This window comes from Aythya ferina, assembly GCF_964211825.1.
Source record: "Aythya ferina genome assembly, chromosome: 1".
NCBI lineage: Eukaryota > Metazoa > Chordata > Aves > Anseriformes > Anatidae > Aythya > Aythya ferina.
In genome coordinates this window covers 165,926,966-165,944,722 of record NC_140296.1, presented here as the reverse complement: position 1 = coordinate 165,944,722, position 17,757 = coordinate 165,926,966, and the positions used below count along the sequence as shown (strand labels likewise).

The following is a 17,757-nucleotide window of genomic DNA, read 5'->3' as shown; positions in this document are numbered from 1 at the left end:
AAACCTTTAAAATTTATTTTAGGTTCTTTTATAAGTGAAGGTTGTTATATACCCAAACGTGTGCGCATACAGACAGACACACACACACAATTTTCCAGCCTTTGCTTTTCCTTCTTTCTCAGGAAGAGAGAAAGCACAGTTCACTGACTTCTCCATTTTGCTTTGGCAGCACGTTGGAGACAACTTTTGACAGCACTGTGACAACTGAGGTGAATGGAAGAAGCATACCAAGCTTGACAAGCCGGTCCACCCCAGTGACTTGGAGGTTAGGGCAGGCCAGCCCTCGGCTGCAGGCAGGAGATGCCCCATCCTTGGGTGCTGGTTATCCTCGCAGCAGTGCAAGTCGCTTCATACACACAGACCCTTCTCGATTCATGTACACCACCCCGCTTCGCCGAGCAGCAGTTTCTCGCCTTGGAAATATCTCTCAGATCGACATGAGTGAGAAGGGAGGTAGTGATTTGGACATGTCCTCTGAAGTTGACGCTGGTGGCTACATGAGTGATGGAGACATTCTTGGGAAGAGTCTTAGAACTGATGACATCAATAGTGGGTAAGCACTTTCTTCCATTTGAAAATATGTGTCATTGGCAAATTCATTAGGATTTTCCTGATAAATTATGGCACACGTCGAAGCATTATGGATGCCACATAGAAATATACATATTAAAAATAATAAAATTAACCCCCTAAACACCCAATGATGTTAGAATATCCTGAATTGGAAGGGACCCTTAAGAATCATCAAGTCCAACTCTTGACACCGCACAGGTCTACCCAAAAGTTCAGACCATGTGACTAAGTGCACAGTCCAATCTCTTCTTAAATTCAGACAGGCTCGGTGCAGTGACCACTCCCCTGGGGAGCCTGTTCCAGTGTGCAACCACCCTCTCTGTGAAGAACCCCCTCCTGATGTCAAGCCTAAATTTTCCCTGCCTCAGCTTAACCCCATTCCCGCGGGTCCTGTCACTGGTGTTAATGGAGAAAAGGTCTCCTGCCTCTCGACACCCCCTTACGAGGAAGTTGTAGACTGTGATGAGGTCTCCCCTCAGCCTCCTCTTCTCCAGGCTGAACAGGCCCAGTGACCTCAGCCGTTCTTCGTACGTCTTTCCCTCCAGGCCTTTCACCATCTTCGTAGCCCTCCTCTGGACACTCTCCAACAGTTTCATGTTCTTTTTATACTGTGGTGCCCAGAACTGCACACAGTACTCGAGGTGAGGCCGCACCAGCGCAGAGTAGAGCGGGACAATCACCTCCCTTGACCTACTAGCGATGCCGTGCTTGATGCACCCCAGGACACGGTTGGCCCTCCTGGCTGCCAGGGCACACTGCTGGCTCATATTCAACTTGCTGTCTACCACGACCCCCAGATCCCTCTCTTCTAGGCTGCTCTCCAGCGTCTCATCGCCCAGTCTGTACGTGCAGCCAGGGTTTCCCCGTCCCAGGTGCAGGACCCGGCACTTGCTCTTATTGAACTTCATGTGGTTGGTGATCACCCAGCTCTCCAACCTATCCAGATCCCTCTGCAAGGCCTTTCCACCCTCATTCGAGTCCACAACTCCTCCAAGTTTGGTGTCATCAGCAAACTTGCTCAAAATACATTCTATTCCTACATCCAGATCGTTTATAAAAATATTGAAAAGTACCGGCCCTAAAATGGAGCCTTGAGGGACCCCACTGGTGACCGCCCGCCAGCCTGACTCAGCCCCATTTACCATAACCCTTTGGGCCCTGCCCGTTAGCCAATTGCTCACCCATCGTATGATGTTTTTATTTAGCTGTATGGTGGACATTTTGTCCAGTAGGATCCTATGGGAAACCGTGTCAAAAGCCTTGCTGAAGTCCAAAAAAATCACATCAGCTGGTTTCCCTTGGTCCACCAGTATGACTTTTTGATGAATTTTAATAAGAGCACAGGTATTTCGTTTAGGAATTTCATAATTATCTGGTAAACCATCATTTTGCTCCGATTGGTCTGAGATGGGTCACCTGTCAGTATGTTTATTTTATTTGAGATGATAGATATGGTATTGGATGCAGCTAATGAAAAGCAGTTGGGGACAGGCCTGTCTTTCACTGTTACTACTTTAGACACTGTCTAGTGTATTCTGTGTTCTAAACAGCTACCTCAGTTTTTCAACTGTGCATATCATCTGAGCTGGTGGAATGTCTTTTGATACAATAGATCAGTTCCTGTCCTAGCTTACCAGGAGGAAGAGTAACAATTTTTTTCATTTTTGTTTGCCTACTGATTGCCTTTGGCATACTGTATTCCCTGTGATAGTGAGAGGAAGTACTTTTTTCATGGGGAAGTTGAGTTTCCTCTGTAAAATAAACTTTGTTGTCATTGTTGTTGTTTTAATTATTTATATTTGTTGATGGTTAAGTTTATGGTTGATCTGTATATATATCTAGTATAGGCCCTTTATGTTGAGATAACAGAAAAAAAAAGTTTCAAATTACTATTTAACAATTTTTGTGTTGATCATATTAACATGATTATTCACTCCTATGTGAGTTAAAAGTTCTAAAGCATCATTAAAAAAAAAAAAAGTATTACCATTTTAACCATTTTACTTAAATTACTGTTCAGTGCTTCCAAAAACATTATTTTAGTGGAAATCTTGTTGTCATCTCAAGGCTCCTGGGTGTCTGAGGTAACAATGGCTTGAACAGAAGTCTCACTGAGACCATGGCTATGTCACACTGCACTGCTTGGCTCTGTACATGTTTAGGACTCCTGCTGTCAATCTAATCTTTTATTTTGAAGTATAGCTATGATTAAAGAATGGTGGTTGATGAATTATGATGCATTCCTAAAAACAAATATAAGTTTGTGTTCCAGCCTCTGTCTAGAGTATTGTATTACCTCAAGCAGCATCCAAAGACAGATCTCTAGAAAGTCTATAACTATAAAGAAAGCAAAGACGTCTGTCTCCTTGGTGCACTGTCTCAATGATCTGTAAATGAAGGAGTGCTGATAAGCTTATCAACTGTTCAGCACAGCATTAGTAGCTGTCAAGTAGGATGCCATATTCATGTGTGCTAGAAAACACAGTGAAATTAAGAAAACAAGGAGTAAAGAGTAAGAGGTCAGAATCACTTGTCTACAATGCAGAAACAGAGAAAAGTAATATTGAAAATGTAATACTTTAATGTCTGAATACCTTTAATCATAAAGAAAATATAAATTCTGCTGTTAATGGATGCATGGGTTTATTAAAAAAAAAAAAAAGAAAGAAAGAAAAACGGGGAGGGGGGAGTCCTTTGCAGTGCCTGATGAATTGTATTAATTAGCTTATCACTTGGGAGAATGAATATAGTCATCTTGCTGTGTGACTTTTCTTTGCATCAGTAATAAGGATGACTCAATAGACAGTAAGTTACAATGTGCTCAGTTAACATTCTTAGGTGTGGTAAATGTTAAAAACAAGTTAATAAGGTCTGAAAATTCGGGATTCATTGAGGCATGTAAAGTCTTATCTCCTTTATTCCTCTTCCATTTTCAGTTTAATTACTTTAAGTACCTGGGGACAGGAATGCAGCAGTAATTAGAAATTAGTGTGAGGAATGCCTGTTGCACTTGCTAAGTCTCTCCATTCAGGCCTTATTTATAGAGGATAAAATCTGTATAGACTGGATTGCATTCACACCATGGCCAAGTTTAATATGCAATTTAAGAGCCTTGGAATCTAGTGCATAATTCACCCCTGCTAAATAATCTCTCAAAAGCTATAAATTTTGTCTTTACTAAAAGAATAAAACTAGTGTGCAAGATTGATATATATATATATTTTAACATTTGAAGACAAATATGAAGTTATTGTCTACAGACTCCAGATTTCACAGTTTCAGAAATCCCTTTTTGAACTGCAGGCCAGATTTTACTAGCAGATAAAATACCTTAGAGTTTAGTTAAAAATAAACAAATCAACCCTTTGTATTTTAATGCATGTGAGGTTACCTTCATCCAGATTGCCATCCAGGACACAATGTAGTCCCAAGCTTTTGCTGTCTCACAGATCTTGCCTACCACATCTTTGCACTCCAAATCTGGACCAGTTCACATGCCCCACATTGTGGGTATGGTGATGGATGCTCCTGAACTGCTGTATTAGTCCTGCAGTCTCTTGGACAGAAAGATCAGTTGATTTAAATTAAATCATCTCCAGAAGGAACTGCAGGGCGAGGGCCAACACAACATCTGGAGCACCAATAGTGCTTGTGTGCCTTGGCCTGTGCTTCAGATTCTGTGTGGAATTACTGAAGTTAAGTGTTCGTGTACTTGGACACAGATTTCGGATGAAAGATGGATTTGAAGGGCATCATTTCATGGTTCTAGGAGAACTTGTGTTAAAGATTGTTTGAGTTGGGAATGAACTCCAATAGATCATTTTCACCATCCTTCCAGCAATGGGACCGTGCTTTTTTCACTAAGCCTGTAAATTTTCTTTTTTCACAAATTAAAAGTAGGCTTGCTGGGGTATGCCAACATTTTTCAGTTATCAAAAAAGAGCAAGAGAGCAGGAAAAGACAAACAAACAAAAAACACACTAAAACAGGAACCTATGAGGAAAGACAGTTTAATGCAAGGTACTTTAAGAAAATAATGGAAAGATCTTGAGAGTGGGACAGGCTCATGGTACTGCTCAGTTATAAGCACCAATTTAAACAGCTCACAGAGCTAACTAAACTGTAGGTAGACATTCCATAAATCATTGCTGCTGCTTGAAATTCAGCATCTTTTAATGGTTCTCTAGTGAGTAAGCAGCACTCTTCTCACTGTTGAATTCATTAGTCATTTACTGTAATGTGAAGTGGTAAGAATCAAGAAAGGGGAACACAGGTAGAAACAGATTCTTAAATACCATTGTAAGGGCTTCAGCAGCATCTATCTTCATATATAAGCAATTGTATCCCAGTAGGGACTGTGGATTTAGGTTCTCAATTTCTATTCCCATTTAGATGTACGGTTTTATATGTTTGTTTGTGTTCTGTTAGAGTTATGCTTTTTTCATCTAGTCCTGTTCTTTGATAAGACCGCAGCACTTACAATGTACTTAAAACGTATGAAGGTAATTTGAGGGCTTCAGTCCTCAAATGTAAATAAATTTATTTTGGCAAATAATAAATATATTTTAGCAAAGCAGGTTTCCATACAAGCCTTCACAGAAGAAGGTAAATGATCCCAGAAAATGAGCATATACCTGATCTCCCTGCACTGGGTACATAAGCTGAGAATAATATAAGTCTACCATCCAACAGGGCAGCCCTTACCTTAAATATCTGAATTCCACAGTCCATTAACTTTAGAGTGAAACATGTTTGGCAGATGGCTGTATTTCCCACTGATTGACCAAACATTTATTTTCAGGTACATGACAGATGGAGGACTCAACCTATATACGAGAAGTCTGAACCGAATACCAGACCTAGCTGCTTCTCGAGATGTCATTCAGAGAGGAGTTCATGACGTGACTGTGGATGCAGACAGGTAACGGTGCTTTTCCTAGTAAAAAGCTGTCTGAGCTTTCTAGATATTTTTCATCCTTCATACCTGCTAATATATCACTGTTCTGTTCACAAGAAACAGCAAGAGAAAGCACTTCAAAGTGCTTCAAAGACTGCTAGATTTGTGACCACTGAATATTCCAAATACCACAATGGGCAGGGAAAAAGCAAATTTCTCACAAAGAAAGGGGAATTAGAGGAAGAATTTATTATTGAATATGTGAGAGAAAATATTGAGGAGCTGAGACCTTGCCTGCAGTCTTGACTCATGAATTTATGGGTTGCTTGTCAGTAGATGATCATAGGGACACACAGTCCCTAGGCAGCAGAGAGCCTGATGAAGTGGGTCAGAACATATGTTTGGGATTGGTTGGAACGAGAGCCTTGTTTTCTGCCTGTTTTGCTCATGAGCAGTGGGAAGCGATAAGTGGGGTTTATATTCCACTGTTTACGCAGTGTGAAAAGAGATAACACTATCATGCCCTCATACATGTATATGTAGGTGGGAGCATAAAAATATACTCCCATTTCTGCAGATTAGACAAGGGTTTTCTGTTTCTTTTCCTTGAGCTGAAAGTAGATTCAGATTTGGTGGCTTGTGTCCATCGCTGAGGAATACAAATCCATAACCCTACTTTTGCAGAATTTAGAGCTGTCAGCTCTGAGGTTTTGGTAAGACCATCACAAAAATAAGCAGCAGCTGTGAAATTTGGCATTCTTGAGTTTTAGGGGTTTGATTTCAGTCCCATCTTTTTAAAATCAATTTGTTTAATGAGGAAAGGACAAAAAGTTTGTGGAGCAGCTTTGGTTTTACAAACCCAGCAAATTATTTGAAGAAGTTCTGGGATAATAATCTAGGTATGATGTTACTTTCATTTCTCACAGTTTTCCAGTGAAAAAGGTGAAAACATACCTGTGATGTGAGTCAGATATAGTCATCATTAATCAAACAGTGCATGCAGTGCATTGGGACATAGAAGGTAATTTTCATCTAGAGATTCCAAATACTTAAAAAAAAGGGGGGGGGGGGGGGGGGGGGAGGGGAGGAGAGTGATAGTTTAGCTGACTTATTAGCATTTGTTAACCTGCAGAAAAAAGTCAATTTTAGATAGTTTGGGTTGGTTATTTGAAATGTAAGTAATGACATGATGCAAAGACCAGAGCAAGTGTTAGTAGGCGTTTAAGAAAATAATTTGGATGGAAGTCAGGCAGTAACAGAAGGAGAAAATGAGAAATGAGATGTGGGCAGGAGGGACCTTTGTGGAGCTCTGTATGTGAGAACAAGAACCTTAAGCTTAAAGTGGGAGAGATGGTAGAAAATTTGGAGTTTGGGAATCATATAATTAAAGACAGAGAACGTTGTTAATATAGTTTTTTTGTTTGTTTGTTTCTGTATGCCTTTTTTTCACCTGAAATGTGAATTTGTTAGAGCTCTTTCCACCTTGAAATATTCACACACATATTTCAAACTACACATATTTTCTCTGGAAAAAAAGGAAGTCCAAATTTAGAGATTTTAAAATTTTCTTCATATTCCTCAAACCCTGAGTGCCACTCAAAACCTTTGTGTTTGCTTTGCTTCGATGTGTTATTTAGTAACGTGTTAATTTGTTCTATAGTGTGTTGGTACTTACATGTTTTGCATGTGAAGCTACGTATAGGCTATCATCTCTAAATTAATGAGCTTGTCCAGCATCTCCCAGTACATAGATCTGTTTTGGTTTGTTTATAGCTTTGTCAGATTGGCTAAAAATGTTATGCCAAAAGCTACTGTGTTTCTGTCTATCATCTCTGAGTCTGTCGCTTGCTACGTTTTGAAGCAGGGACTTCAAATTTGTCAGGGGGCTATTTTGGGTCTTTAGTGAAAAGTTGGCCAATGTTATGCAAGACACAAGGCTTTTAAAAATTGAAATTCATTCGTATTCATTAACTATTTATTTGATCTCAACAACTAAAATCTACATATATGCTATCTTCACTGTACATTCTCGTACTGCTCTTGACATTAGCAAACTGCATGAATGAGCCCCAGCACCATTTCTGAGCTTAAAGTCTATTATGGATGTGAAGTGGGATTTAACTTGTAATGACTGTTTTCCTTTATACAAAGAATGAAAGCCTGTGCTTTTCTGGACCTCTGAACTGGGTGCCGTGGAACATACTATGTGCTATCATGTAATTAAAAACTTTATCATAATGCACAGGCATGACAGATTTAAATTATGGATTAGACAATTCTAGCATTTTCTGACTTTTCAGTGCTTGATTTTTGCAACCTTAATGGTGCTTGACACTTTTTTGTGTGTGTGTGTGTATGCTATTCCTTGAAGCAGCAAGAAGGTGTTTAGGAAGTGGGAAAAAATCAAGAATTTTTATGAGTTCTGATGACAGCAAAACGCATCTTTGCCAAAATGGGTCACAAAGAAAAAATGTTCTAGGTCACTTAAGAGAAGAAAATTGTTTATCCTGATCTTCACCAAAATGTGTCAAATTTATGATATGATATCAGGTGTCAAAAGAAGCAGTGCAGAGATTGCTGAGATTCTTTGTTTGTCAGAAGATGTTTTGATCCTTCACAACAATGTGGGTACCTGAGATTTCATCTTATCCCATGTATCATATATTAGCTTTTTACTCAAAGAAAAAAAAAAAAAGGAATTGTCAGGGTTTCAAGGTATTCCTTGCTATTGGCATGATGAACTTCTGTGGAAGAGCATTATTCTCATTTCTGCCAGCCCTGTAGATATGACAAGGACATATGCATTTTCTCTATAGTATCATTATTATAAGTCGTTTTCGTTATTGGCATGATTTTCCCAGGCCTTTCTGTTGCAAAGGATTCTGCTGGCATCTCTGTGCAGGGATAAAATAAATTATAAGCCTCAAATATCTGATTTACATTAAGAGGCACCCAAGGAGAGAAGCTGTCTGTCCGTCAATAGAGCCAGCAACTTTTGCTGACAGCAGCTTCGTGTTCTTCATGAAAATTAAACTTAGGTTTTCTCTGACAACCTGAATTACAGCTTTTTTACAACTTTTTTTTTATTTTTGTGATCTGGAGGTACAGTACTCTTAAGATGGGTGGGCTGATGATACCTCTAAGAGTAATGCCATTTCTGGAAAATATAGTTTTTCGGTGTGATTCTCATTTCATGGATAAATCAGGAATAATTCATTAAAATTAAGGGCATGGTACCGGTGTAAAAAGACAGTCAGGTCCCCAGCTTCATTTCACTCTCAACTAATTTCTGATGGCACCTGCATTTCTTCTTATTTGCTGAATGTCAGAAAGTGAAGTGTTCAAGGATCTCCTTATGTAGTCTGAAAGAGTTCATCCAAATAATAGTATTGAATTGCCCTTTGAACAACTTCATAAAAAGTTAAATACGTGAATGCAACATAAGTTAAGGCTTGAGTGTTGCTTGCATACTGCTCTGGAAAGCATATTGCTATAGAAAGGAATGCAGCATAGTTGCTTGTTCTGGGGAAAGAATTGTAATGGTTAAGTGAAAGGATGAAGGGATGCTGGCAGCATCAGATGTCAATGGCTATATTGTTCTTTATATATATATATATATATATATATATTTTAATTTGGACACTTTTTGTCTATAAATGCCTCTTCCTTGTGAGTTACCTTGCTTCAGATACCAAAAGAAATTAGTTATAGAACAAGATGAATTGTTTGCAGCAGAGATGTGGTTGGGCGAATTCTCAGTGGCATATTACTTTTCATTTACTGTTCTGTCTTCCTGCTCTACACTCCAGAATTTGCCCTCCGGGACTCTTAGAGGGAGTATTTGAGGAACATTCTTGTAGTTCAAAACCTTTTTCAAAGTAAGATGAGCCAAAAGAGATTAAACATAAGCACACAGAATGAATTATGTTCTTGGAAAGAGTAAAGTTTATTGAAAAGTTAGTTGCAATCAGTCCAAACCACCCTGCATTGTCCATAAAAACTGTTAAGCAAGTCTAATGAAGCCCTTTTGAGAAGGTGATGTAGATCCACTGAGTTCAACCAGGTTGTCCTTCCATACCCTATACATGTTAAATTTAAAACACTGTATCTTTCACAACAGTAAATATAAGTTGTGCAATCACTTTCCCTTCACACCTCTTGACTGCACCACACCATTCTTTTCACCTTTTTTTTCTTTTTGGACAAAGCCCAAAGCTGTACAGGTACTTGTGCTGCTTAGTGTGCTTTTATTGCTTTTATTACCTGCTTCAGCTGCTTTGCTCTTGCATCGAATCTGAGCTCCATTTGTATGGTTTCAAAGTTCTTGTGCACAGGGAGTTTTTAAAATGCTTCTACCATCTGTCACATGTGCAGAAGATTTGGCAGTTATCTCAGATTCACTCAGGATGGCCTGTTTGTTCTCAGCCAAACCATAATCACCATAATACATTATTAATTATAATTATAATAAAATAATTCCAGATTTTGCCTGTAATTTATTAACTAACTTCCTGCATGAATGACTATATGTCTTCTTCCGGTGTTTATTTGAGTAGATGAACCTTGAGCTGGAATATGGTACTTCTGGAAAAGGAACATTGGGATATTGAACCGAGAGCCCTGTTTCATTGTAGTATCAGAAAAGGCTGAGAGAGATCATGAAGACAAACTTAAAATCATAATATAATAAGATGCCTATTCTTGTACTGGAAAGTTTTGGCAGTACAGTGGAATTGCTGGTGGTATTTGGAATTGGACCCTTTGGGATAATGTTCAGTGGACCAGCATACTTTATTTTCCTCTCCTGTTACTTTTGTGTAATGCCATGTGTTTCAGTAGTGTGCTAACAATTTGCTCTGCTATGTGTCCCTGCAGTTTGGTGTTGATGTGATCACTGTTTTACTATGTTGCAACCATTACCTGTTCATTTTACTGCTTCCAGAATTTACTATAGATAAAGGACTATCTATAGTCCTTATATTTATACATGGTCGCTACTCTGTGAACACATTCAGCCCTCCATCTCCCAATATTTTAGCTGTATTCAGCTCTGGGAATACGTGTCGATGGCAATTATACAAATAATAATATTTGTCCTGTAGTTATGAAATAATAAATAATAGGACATAAAATCGATATATACACTGCTCGCCCTTTATGACCTTCTTGGTCAAAATGGAGTTTTGCTATAAACAAGTTTTGCTGTGGGAGGCTTCCTATACCTTTGCTGCACCTGTCTTCAGCACAAAGGATGCCTGGGATTGCTGTTCTGGGGTTCAAACTAAAAAAAAAAGTCATTAATAAAAAGTCATTAATAAAGCTTAATATTACCTTGGTTCATCCAGTCGTGTGATCTGCTGTAATTCTCCTGGCTGTGATTTGACGGTATTAGTAGATCCTTAGGATAGTGAAATAATTATAAATGTCTATATCTCACTGTTTTTGCAATTATTACTCAAATATCTCAAGAAAGCATAATTAAAGAATGTCTCTTGTGGAGCAATTTAAATTTAAAACTCCGTTTTTACTATTGTTGCTCTCTTCTATACTTTTAATCTTCCATAATTTCTTTTCACAGCTGTTACTGTTAACATTTCCCACCATTTACTTTTATTATTCTCAAATGATCCTGCATTTTTGTAATCTCTGATGTAAATCCTTCCTCATTTTGGCATCTGTTATACTATCAAGAAAAGTTTCTAGTGAGAAGTATCTATTTCAATGTGTAGCTGATTTTCTTATTATTTTTCTTCAAACTAAGGATGCTAAATTTAACTACCTAAAGCATAAATATGTGTGTATCCATGCATGCAGAGTAGAATAATTATGTCAAAAGGAGCGCTCCAGGCTTTTTGGCTCATTATGTCTTTAAGTATTCAGGACCCTTTGAGAATAAATTCCGTATTTTATAAGGCATAATGAAAAGTTAAATTCTCAGTAATATGATTTTGTACAGCGTTATTAATATAGAAAGAATTGCATTTGAATTGAGTATGACTTTATTTCTGATCATGCTTCCAAAAGTAAGGATTTGGACAATATAAGGTAAGCAGAACAACTGGACTTTGATGTAATTTTGTAAGGTTTCCCCATTGCTTGGTTGCTTTAAATATCTATGGAAATTGCTCACAGAAACACAAACCAAAACAAAGAAACATTTAACAGCTGTGTAAGTTTTTAGGTTCAGATATTTTTATTAATATCAGTAACATAAGCAAACTGTGTTGTTAGCATGCTGTCATTAGTATGTTTAACTGTCATGATTCTGCAACATCATGTCTGCAGAAATATTTATTTGCATCCAGCATACATAAGGAATGACATTCAGAAAAGGCAAGAACAGTGCATGGCAGATGTTTACTTTAAAACAAGAATGAGCTGCAAGTGATTATGTGAAATGAATGACAAATAAAGTTTTATCTTATTCATTTTTTGTCAAGTGACAGAAAAGGACACAATATCAACTTATTTCAGTTTTATGAAAAGGAAATCATGGAAGTAAGTTTTTAGACTTAGAAGGAATGGAAGTGAGTTACATTGTAATTTGCTGTAGGGTCATTAAACTGAAGGGTGTCTGTTTGCAGCTGATGCATTTAACTTTCTCACAAATCTACTTCTTCAAAGTGGGCTGGGTGGAGCTATGTATTAATGTCATGCAGTCTATTTGCATTCTTTATTTCTGTTTATCTCAAAGTTTGGTTTACATACTTCAAAGTTATTTGAAGTGAGGCTGGACTTAATATATTTTAACAGATTGCTATACTTCCCTTCAGGAAAAATGCAGATGGTTTATTTTGATTGTAATCTACTTCTGAAGAGAGTATCAGTATATTTAATAACAACTACCTAAAATGCACTTCACAGTTTCAGTAGCATCATTTTGGTTCACTACTTCTCCGCTGTCAGCAAAGACTAACAAGCCTCCCTCGTGTTAGAAAAATATATGGGTAGAAAGATTTAAATCATTACCCAAAATACCCTAGGCTGAAATGTAAAATTAAAGAATTAAAATCTCTTGTGTGATGCATATTTGAGTCTTCAAGTCGAGAAACATATGAAGTTATTTCAAACGTCTTAATTTGGTTGATGGCTGGAGGAAATAATATTATAATTTTATTCTCCTGCATACCTATTTAAAAAATCAAAATCATACTGAAATGTACAATAAAATAGGTGCAATTGATATTACAGTCCTAACATTAACAAACATGGCATGTTTTAGGCATGCTTCATGAAACTGAATATAAAAATTGTGATTTTGAGGATTTAGTATTGGAAATGTAGTGTTGTGTGATCAATAAGTTGTCTTTTGTTATAAATTGCCTCAGAGAGACCTACTTCTTTGTGGAGTAAGCTATTCTTCTTTACTACTTAAGTAATTTATTGAAGAACTGTTTTTTATGATAGCTACTTAAATAGATTGAGGTACTTCTTGGTACATATATATATGCGTGTTAGGCAAACAAAACATAAGAATTATGAGAATGTTCCCATTAGCACTTTCATAGAAACCAATTCTTTTGAAACATTATAGAAATCAGTCGCTTTCAATTTATTAGGTGTAAGTTCACTTTAAAGAACATTTGGATTTGGCAGCTTCAGCAGAACTCTAATATGATGAGAAACAAAACAGAGAGCACTTTTTGCACCTAGAGGAGGTAATGAGAAAGGGACATAATGATCCACTCCGACTTCTGCTGGTTTTTTGTACATTTGCTATTCCACCTGGTTGGCAGTTGGACAAAACAGGCAGGTGAAAGGAAGGATAAAGTTAAATTAAGTATAGCGTCTTAAGGATGTGAGCGCGTATTTGCCACTTCAGTTGTGGGGATGCTTACAGTACAGCAGAGAAAAAACACAAGGATTTGACGCTTTCCCTTTCAGTGTGCTGCTCTTAGAGCAAAGCAGTAAAGCTCTCTGTCCTAGGATGATGTTAAATTCATTTTGTATTGGCAATTGCATTGCAAGGTAGCTTCATCATTAGTGGCTAGAAAAGGAGACTGGAATCCAGCTGAAATCTGGTCATGGGCTGTTTATGATCACATAAAATGAAAAGAAGGATATGTCTAAAGTTGGACAGGTTAAAAAAATAAAATAAAAATGTGGGAGCCTTTTAATTTCCAGAGAAAGAAATGGGCTTTCATCCCTGTAAGCTGTCTGTTCAAAAGGAGAGAGCATGAAGGAAAAGCTGGAAAGGATGCATCGTGGTAGCAAAGCTACCAGCCAGGACAGAGAATACCCCTTGCTGCATAATGCCTGCTGCACAGTGAAGCATGTGTTAACCTTTATCTTAAAAAAAAAAAAAAAAAAGTCCCTCAGTTTGCTTGTATCAACATTTTACTTATAAATCTTAACTATGTCACCTCTGAGTTTTCTTTTGATGGGGAGAGGCAAAGACTATCCTCCCTTTTCAATCTGTTCATTGAGTGCCATTGCGAAGCCTTCCTGCCCCTCCTTGAGTCCCTGGTGACAGCCTCAGCTGCTTACAGGGAAGTGTTTTGTGCAGCAATGTGCTTGGAGTTTGTTTTCTTTTGAAGTTACAGCACTAATCTCATCTGTATCTAATTGTTAAAATATTAAGTCTTCAAAGATTTCCTTTGTAAACAAAAGATTGTCATAACAATTTAAGCAGAATCAGATGTATAAACTGAAGAGTGGAACCCTCAATGCAGTTTGCAAATTAAGCTTTGTACAAAAGGATACAATATAGTTATAATTCGAGCCTGCTTAATGGACTGAATAATCTAAAATATTTTAATGAAATTAAAAGAATAGCTTTTCCTAATCTGGTACCTGTGTGCATCAACCTTAATTTCCAGTGTCTTAAATTTTCTTATATATTTCTTTGGGATGTATGATGCTTTAGATCTGTTTCACACTGCAGGACAGAATGTAAAATGGCTGCTAAACCTATTAACTACTGTGTAGGTAAAATTGGGAAAGTAAGAATTGCTTTACTGAAACTTAAAAGCATGTGTAGCTTTGAAAATAATTGTGTTGCCCTGGGTAGTAAAATAATTGACAGATCATGCATTTTTCATTCCTGAAGGTGTTTTGTTTAGGAATAAATCTTGATTATACATGTTAAATTCTTTTATATGATAATAAGGTATAATTTTTACCAGTCCATCAATATACTAACTAAAAAGTGAAAATACAATATTTCAAACTGATAGGATTTGAACAGTGTTCTTGAAAAGAGACTGCAGAGACAGAAAATATTATGTATTACATATCTTCCAACTGGTCATTTGTAAACAGACTAATAGCCATTGCTTGAAATCTAAAAATGTGTTAATTTAAATTAAAAATGCAGGTACATTTTTAGTAGCGAGATCGTGAACCTTAGGAAAAAAGCCATGAGGATTGACTTAATTTTTCAAGTCAAGTCTCAGTCTTTCTATGAGATACTTATTGCCAGATTCAAACACCAAAGTAGACAAGATGTATTGAATGGTCTGTGTCTGGGGTAACAAGGAAATATAATGCTTTTTGAGAGGCAAGTGGTCAATAAAGGTGTATAATCTTCATGACTCGTGAACCACCATCTGGAGGCTCTTATCTATTGACTGTACCAGCAGCATAGACAGATAGCTTTTGGTTTATGTGGTTAAGATGAAACTCCCTTGTTCTGAATATATATATATATATTTTTCATTTTAAGTTTTGTATTTGTTTGTTTCTTTCATTTAACATAAAAGAAATTCTACTGGATCACTGTAGCGAAGTGACACACCTATACGTATTTACATCAGCCATAGCTGATGATGTGACATACTGTCATCTAGAGGTCATCCTGTAGTGGAAGGAATTGCCTTCCAAGGGGTTTTAGAATTGCTCTATGTTAGGAAAACCAGCTTCTGTACAGCAAAGCTATTGAAATATTCAGCATGTTTCTTTAACTTCAAAGAGTTATTCTTTTTCCTCTTTGAGTTACAATCTTTCCCTTCATGAAAAGAATTGCTTTAGTATGTCATGTATGACCTAAATCTTTTGATACTTAAAAAGAAACAAACCAAAAAAAAAAAAAAAAAAAAAAAAACAGACAAGCAAACAAACAAACAAAAACACTGAATAGGCTCTATTTTACAAGCATTTTCCTTTTGTTCAGGATAGAAGGAAATTTATGATATCCTGTTTTGTACATCTTTCTCTCTCTTTAATTACTTAAATTAATGATACAAAAACACTCTTGAGAAATGGGTGAATATAAAATGGATAAACTCAGTGGCAAACCATGTAGGAAAAATAATCTTTTTGTTTATTCAAAATAAAATATGTCAGCAATGTTAATTTAAAGCCTACCAGATAAATTATGAAAGCAAAAAGTCCAACTAGATTTTCATTAGTGCTGTTTTCCAAAATATTACCCATCAAATATTATTTTGGAATGATTCTATTGGATTGGCAGTGTAGGAAATTTTAAGACTGGACTTTGTATATGAGTGTCATTTTAGTGTGTCATTGAATTCCTGAGTAGTGGTAAGTGAGCTTCAAGAAATCAGACTCCATTTCTGCAGATTTCCAGTGTGGGCAGTAGTAGCAGCCTCCATCACAGACAATTTACAATAGAGAGTTTATTAATTTTGGATTGCTTCTTTGCGGTTATTTCTTGGATATGCTGCAGCTATCTGGTACAACCCAGCACAATATTGAAGGTCAACAATACTTTGTGCAGTATTGGTTGTTAGTGGGCTTGGCTAGCACTTACAGAATCATTACTACTTCCTAGACAAAAGCTCTATTTCTCTCACTGGTCATGGCGTTGATAGAAGGGGGAACTGAATAATGTAGTGCTTTGTAAATGATATTTGTTCTCCTGAAGCTTCAGAAACATGGCAAGCACTTTCTCTGCCATGCCCCATTCTGAAAACTTTAGCTGTTGTCTTTCCTCCATGAAAACAGGAACAAAACAAAACAAAACAAAGCAAAAACAAACAAACACAAAAAACACCAACCACTGCATTCATTTTGCTAAGAATTGAATTGTTTAAGGAATAAGGGTTTTGAGCTTCTCTTTCAAGAAATCAGAAATTCACTTCTGGGTTCACAGCTGCGGCCGTGACATAGGTAATTATGATGTCAAATTGCTATCAGCACTTTTCAAGCTACAACTTCTTGTAAACATCTAACCAAAGGGAGCTCAGATTGTTTTGTTGATGGTCTTTTTGCAAAGTGAGTGTTCCTCATAAAGCTGGCTTTAAAGTGTGTCTTTTGCTTTTCCAGCCTCTGTCCCCACCCTGCCTGTATAGTAGGTACCATTAGAGAAAGAAGCATAATGACATATATCCAAATATTCATTTAAGCCTTGAAAGGAACTTCTGTAAAATGTACTAAAACAGTTTAGTGACTACCCTGTACTACACAGCTAACCAGGCTGCCTCCCATCAGTCCCCTGCTTGAGGGAAACACAGAGGATATGAAGTATATTTTCTTCATCTCTGTCAGCTGTGATGTTTTAGGACAATGTCTTAAAAACAAAGATTAATTATCAGTGCAATGAAGAGATTTCACTCATATAGTACAACACAGAAAAAAAGGACAATGTAAAGGTAATGTAAAATAATTCCTATATTTGAGAGGAGATTAATTAGGAGTTCTACCTCAATTTTTAGGAGATTTTGCCATTTGTGTTACTGGTTGCTGAGAAAACACCTTGTTGTTAAAATGACAGTTTATGTTTTTTAGAGGTAATAGTTCCTGGTGTCTTGGTTGCATTTTTCTAGGTAAAAGCCCATTATAAATCCTAGGAAAGGTGAACCCAACTTAAATATGCCACAACTGGATTTGCAGGATTTTTATTCTAACATGTGAGCCCAGCCATCAGGAAACAAATAAGCTCTAAAAAGGAAAAAGCAAGAAAATTTAGTAGAAATAAGTAAGATCATTTTCATTTTTAAAAATGAGAACTGTAATCACTCTGATAATTTTACTATTGCTTGCACTGTGAAGGTCACAACACTAAATAAAATAGTTTTCAGAGGACAGTGTTAGGATTTTACATGTTTACTGTTGATCTTTTAGGCAAACAGAAATACACCTGAATGATCTTAAAAACAAATGAATCTTCCCCAGTGGTTTCCTATGTCATCTCCAAATATATATAAAAAAAAAAAAAAAAAAGTTTCAAAAAAACCTGTTTGCAACAGTGTGCCATAATGTAGAGATTATGCCATATGTGTGGTCAGGTCTTCCTGAACGGTATGTGATTAGATTCAAAATCTGGATGCTTAAATTGTAGATTGTAGATTTAGCAAATTGAAAAAATGAATTTGTCTTTTCATTTG

General features: G+C 36.8%; 1 protein-coding gene across 10 annotated transcripts in view; it reads left to right on the top strand.

Moving 5' to 3' along the window:
* Positions 1-17,757, top strand: part of NAV3 (neuron navigator 3) — a 557,486-nt gene that overhangs the window by 445,892 nt on the left and 93,837 nt on the right. For 8 of the 10 annotated variants that reach the window (XM_084516198.1, XM_084516196.1, XM_084516192.1 and 5 more), the window contains 3 exons: positions 170-553; positions 5,375-5,494; positions 11,495-11,515. In XM_084516198.1, coding sequence (XP_084372324.1) covers positions 170-553; positions 5,375-5,494; positions 11,495-11,515 — 525 coding nt within the window. The remainder of the gene's footprint in view (positions 1-169; positions 554-5,374; positions 5,495-11,494; positions 11,516-17,757) is intronic. The other 2 variants (XM_084516194.1, XM_084516193.1) reach the window with 1 other exon arrangement.